General features: G+C 35.7%; 1 protein-coding gene across 12 annotated transcripts in view; it reads right to left on the bottom strand.

The window, feature by feature from the left end:
• Positions 1–3,323: 3,323 nt before the first annotated feature.
• FN1 (fibronectin 1) overlaps positions 3,324–6,000 on the bottom strand; it is an 80,361-nt gene continuing 77,684 nt past the window's right edge. For all 12 annotated transcript variants that reach the window (XM_023500639.2, XM_031958090.1, XM_031958093.1 and 9 more), the window contains 2 exons: positions 5,018–5,128; positions 3,324–4,128 (listed from right to left, as the gene is read on the bottom strand). In XM_023500639.2, coding sequence (XP_023356407.1) covers positions 4,045–4,128; positions 5,018–5,128 — 195 coding nt within the window. In that variant the 3' untranslated portion in view covers positions 3,324–4,044. The remainder of the gene's footprint in view (positions 4,129–5,017; positions 5,129–6,000) is intronic.

Genomic DNA, 6,000 nt, shown 5'->3' with positions numbered 1-6,000 from the left:
AATGAGTTTCATACAAATAGAAGTGGAATGGAATTTTCAATGGAAACATAATTAAATGGAAAAGTAATCTCCTATACTTGTAATTTTCACCTGATCATTTCTTTCTTTCTTTTTTTTCTTGAAGAAAAAAAAAAACCTCTCCTCTGAAAGTGTACCATGGGCTTCTAGTGATATTATTATTATTGAAATTAATTTGCACAGTTCACTGGGATCATTGTAGCAGACAGACCCATGGGTGCCTGCCTATTAAATGAGGAACCTCAGCATAAATCAAATCTTCACTGTGGCTAAAATGTCCTTAGAATTATGAGATTTCTTTCTTTTTTTTTTTTTTAACCCAAAACCATAGCCAGCCCAGGAAAGTATTGCTTTGCATTGGAAATTTCTTTATGTTCTGGAATTGTTTATGTGACATTAAAGCACTATTCCAGTAGTAAAGTCTTCTCATGTGCCACTGAAGAGCTATTGCTTTCAGGCTGTTTTGCCGATGAAAAAACTCTTCCAGAAAAAGGATTAGTTAGACATGCTGAGAGACGTGTTGAAATGGTATTTAGGAATTTGTTCTGAGTTCTTTTGGCCAAATGATTCTCTAATATGAAGTCTATAAAAACATTTTACTGCAGTGGGGGCCTCTAAAAGACTAGCTTAATTTGGTCTGTAGTTCTGATTATTTAAATGTGGTCACCAACCTATTATTGGAAATTATTCATTTTCAAATGGTGCTCCACTCACTTAAAAAAAAAATAGATTAACACTCTGGAAAGACAGCCTGCATCATTTTCTGAAATGGGGAACAAGTTTGTGGTTTGGGTTGCAGAGAGGCAGAAGTCTCTCGTCCTGTTTAATTCATTACATTACAACCCAACCAGTTTTATCCAAAGTACTCTTTAAGGATATTTTTAGCTTTGTGGTAAAGCTGTTTGAGAGGAACAAAACTTCCCATCCAAAACTGCTCTTTCATTAAGTCTGTCCAAAAAATACATATGTACATATATTTTTAAACAGGGTGGAGTAGAGGTGTGTCTTTTCAAGATTAAGGGGAATGGACTGTCTCTTCATAGACAGAGGTAATGCAGCTCACTCTCTATCTCCCATATTATGGAACATATTCTTTGAACTGTTTTTCCTAGTTGTAAGAAAAAGTGTTTGTACAGAGCCGATCTGGGTTCCCTTGTGACCAATAACATGCTTGTAAACCCGTTGACTGAGTTTAAAGGAGACATTTAGGCAGAGGAAATCTTAACTGGCTCATACACACAAATATTGAACTGGAATCCGAGTTCCTTTAGATAGCTGAGCCATGAACCTTAAGGTTTAAAGCTTTAGTCAAAATGTAGCTCACATTTCAATTAATCCTCTGTAATTTTTGTATCATGGTCATGGTTCCAATCCAGTCTCTGATATAAGCTTGCTGTGTGACTGACCTGTATGATGCTACTTGCTAGTCAACTACTAGGCAACTCTCTCTATAGGAAGAATTGTAGATGAACTATACAACTTGAAGGAGTAAGTGTCCTCAGCAGGTTCCTACACCGATGAAATCACAGATTCAGATACCTTCCTCTTCCCTACCAAACGCTCCCCCTCCCACTCACTGAATATGTGTATTTCTGGTGACCATCATGCTGCATGTGAATTGTTATCCTATTTATCCTTAGATTATTCTTCTTTAAAGACTTCACCACTGGCTGGAGGGCAGGCACTGTTATCCAGTTGTATATACAAAAAATATATATATTAATCAGTGTGTCCCACCAATCAGAGTATAAATTTGCTCACTTCTATTTTTGCTTCTGTTTACTATTTCTGAATGCCAAAGCCCAACCTAACATTTTAGAAAAAAGCTACTTTTGAAAGTATAAAAGACTAATTGGTCATGTTGGAGGAAACTCCTCCTAATGCACCCATATTAGGATCATGCAACTAGGAGGGGCCTTCTGAAGTCATCTTGTCTAATTCACCCATTTTATAATTTATAATTGGGACTCGCTAAAGTTTAATGATTTGCTCACGATCACATAGATTGTAAATGTCAGAGGTGAGATTTGAACTCTGGTCATTTGATTCTAGAACCAGTGGATTTTCCACTACACTAAATTACCTCTCAGATACAAATAAGGAGCAAGGCAAATAGGAAAAAATGGAATTTACATTCTAATGTAAGTAACCATGCTACCTAGCTATCCAAAGGTACAGAAGAGCTTTTACAATACTGTTTAGAAGAAGTGTTCCACCTTCCTATCACTAGCCATGTGAAGAACAGGACCATGGTGTTGTGAAAAGATTGAGGGTCTGACTTGCTGTCCTGCTCTGTTACTATCTATATGACCATAGAGAAGTCTTTGGAGGAAGCTGGGCAATGCATTGGACAGATCCTTGAGCCTGGAGTCAGGATGGACCAGGGTTCAAATGTGACCTTACAAGCTATAGGACTCAGTGTAAGTAACTTAATCTTTGTTTGCCTCAGTTGTTTAACTGTACAATGGGAATATAGTAGCATCTATCTCTTATGGATGTTGTAGGGATCAAATGAAATAGTATTTGTAAAGCATTTAGCAATATGCCTGACATAATAATTAACTTTTGTTTTCTTCCTTAACTTCTCAAGGCCTCAGGGTTCCTCATAATAAAATAGAAGAGTTGGATGAGATAATCTCTGTTTCTTTTTGGCTTTGACTCCTATGATTCTAAGTTCTTTAAATGACTGCTGTATTTCCAAAGATGGCCCTTGAATCTGGCTTGATAAATATTTAGATTTAAGTGGCAGTTAACATTCGAAAATTATAATTGATTGCAATCAATATGAAGTAATAACATTGAAGAGAGATTAAGTGACCAAGAAAAAGAACTAAAAATTTATTTGAAATGCATTCATTTGAAAAATCCATTTGAATATATCATAACCAGTTGCCCTTTTGTCGGAAATAGTACTACTCTTCTTAAAGTTCTTGGTTTATGGTAGGAATTCAGTAAATATTTGTCTGATTGAAAACAATATTCATGAATATTGAGTTTTAATTTCAGGGGATAAGCAGCATCCTGTATGAAAAGAAGCAAACCTTGGAGCCAAAAAAACCTGGATAAAAATAATGTTTCTGATTCATGTGTGATTCCAGGAAAGGGATAGACTAAAACAACTTTCTACCCTGACTCCAGGTCTGGCCTCTTACTATTAGACCATAGAAATCTATTATTCTTAATTTCCCCATTGAGGCCATGATGCTAAGTTATTGAAGTTATTTTCAAGACACCTTAGTGAGAAGAGGAATACTCAGACTTCTCCCTTAATTTCTTTGTACAAAGAAGAGCCTGGATTGCAGGGCTCTGGTTTGTAAATCTTTTATTAAAAGAGTTGTCTTTCCACAGTAGTAAAGCTTTGGCACTTACAGTATAAAAAAATAATCACCAACCATCATTACACCAAATTCCTCTTGTCAACTGTATATTAAGTGTCTCCAATACAATTTTCTTTTTCCATATTGAAAAAAAAACCCTGGGGGAAGTGGGGGAATTGATAAATAACAGGTAAGAGAGAGCTATTGCTGGGAAATTACTAGAATCGTTTGGGAAACAAAATTAAGACTGTGCATATTTTAAATATCACAGTGACAGGGAGATGCAGGACCTTCAGGACTGCAGGCCACACAGTTAAGTGACTGCAGAAGTGTTTGGTGACTTTCCTATAAATTTCAATATATCACTTCCATTCACAGCATTTTGGTTGGTTCCAGATGCTTCCCTATAATTGACCTACTTATCCTCAACCAAATCAAGAGTCAAAATCAATGCACTTAAAATACTGAGCGGTATGGAACACTGTAAGGGCAGAGCTGACAGTGCCCTGCTGCCAATCATGAATAAGAAAAGTCTTAAAACACTCCCAGGGTGATGCTTGTAGAAGCTGTGAGCTGAGCTTAAGCCGGGGAAGTTGCTCCAGAGCAGAAGGCTTTTTAGTGTTTACTTTGAAAGATGGGTTTGCTAGCATCACTCCAGTTTGGACGGTGTCTCAGCGGAAAGTTGCTTGCTCTTCAGGGCTGTAGAATATTACTTTTCTAGGGAATCTCGTGAATTTTCTGTGTCTGCCTGTACATCCAAAGGCATGAAACACTCAATTGGGCAGTTGACATTCTGTTCAAAGGGAAGAGGGGGAAAAAAGCTTAATAACAAATATAGAAAGCTGGCAACAACTTAAATAAATTATAATTTCCTTGAATTTGTGTTACAAACTATGGTGCTCTTTACCCAGACTTGCTTCTTTAAGATCAAAGGTATTTTATTCATGTGTAAAGAGAGTGATGGTTTTAAAGAAGAATCAGACAAATAAAACATCTAGAGTTTCCATACTTATAGCATAAAAAGGCAGGCATGTTAACACATAACTCAGATTCTATAGTTAAGGTTTACAAAGCACTTTCTTAGAGTTACTCTGTGAGTTAAGTGGTGCAAGTAATATCATCCCATTTCACAGATCCAAAACAAAAGCTAAGGGAGGATGAATGATTTTTCCATGGTCAGGTAACTAATAAGTTTCAGACCCAGGGATTAAACCCAAGACTTCAAGCTCTAAACTTAAATATAATAGTAATGAACTAATGAATGTATAATAGTAATGAAATAACAAATAATAGTAACAGTATAATAAAATATAAAAGGCATTTATAATAATATAGTAAATAACATAGTTGTAATATAATAAATCATAGTAATATAATAAAATATAAATAGTACATATGAAAGTAATAATATAATACTACATAATGATACACCAATAAATCATATATATGAGAGTACTATAATAATATAGAAATAGTGTAATCAAGTGTAATAGTAATATAATCAAATAATAGTATATAATAATGGTAACAACTAATGATAAATAATAGTATAATGACAGTATAATAAAATGATAAATAGCACATATAATAGTAATATAATAATAATAAATAGTAATAGTAATAAGGAAGAATCATCCAGATAGAAACTCTCAGGGGAAAAGGCTTGGGGACTGTATACTCACAGTATTTGTTCTCTGATGGTATCTCTGAGAATACTGGGAGTAGGAATGGCCTGCTGAGCCTTCAGGTGCCGTCTCTACCCCAGGCCTGCGGCAGTTGTCACAACGCCATCCCTGTGCAAGCAGAGAGAGCAGCATGAAGAAGGGCTTTTTGATAATACTTAAATCCTGATTGTCTGCTTCAAAGTTCTGTTTAGGATTCGGGAACAATGTAAAAAAGTCAGGGGTCTAAGGGAACCTCAACATTAACGTTTCCTGTGTGTTCCCCTTACAAGGAAGCTTGGTGTGTCAGGCACCCCAGATCCTCAATGATATCTCTGTGTGTATATATTCTTTCTCCCCTTCCTAAAATAATCCTCCCAGGTCCTTACTCTGTTCAAATTCTACCTATTTTTCAGGCTCCAATTCAAACTTCACCTTCTTGAAGAAATCTCTCACAATTAGGTCATAGAAGAAACTTTTGAGAGATCATATGAAGTGACTTTAAAAAATTTTTATAAACAAGGAGACTGAGACCTAGAGAAGTGATATAATTTGCTTAAGAACTTGTAGCAAATTAGTGGCAGAATCTGGATGAGAACCCAGATTGGTTAACTGCTCATATGGCACTAATTTTGACAATTCAATCTAAGTCAATTCAACAAACATTTAAGTGCTGTCTATATTTAAGGCGATGTGTTAGGCATTGAGGATATAAAAATTCTAATAGGAGAGATACCATGTATAAAATGAATATAAAGTAGCTTGGAGATCAGGAAAAGCATAATGTAGAAAGGAAATCTTGAAGGAAATGAGGGCTTCAAATAAGAGGAGAGCTGGAAAAAATGCATTCTTCTACGAGAGGATGACCAGTCCAAAGACAGCAAGATGAGACATAGAGGACTGGGTACTCAGAATAGTTAGTAGGCCAGTAAGGTCAGTTGTAAAGAGGGGAGTAAGAAAATTGGAAAGATAAGAAGGGGTCAGAATGTAAAGAGTTTTAAATT

This window comes from Sarcophilus harrisii, chromosome 3 (genome assembly GCF_902635505.1).
Source record: "Sarcophilus harrisii chromosome 3, mSarHar1.11, whole genome shotgun sequence".
NCBI lineage: Eukaryota > Metazoa > Chordata > Mammalia > Dasyuromorphia > Dasyuridae > Sarcophilus > Sarcophilus harrisii.
The sequence above is the reverse complement of the archived record's forward strand: the minus strand, read 5'-3'. Positions and strand labels throughout refer to the sequence as shown.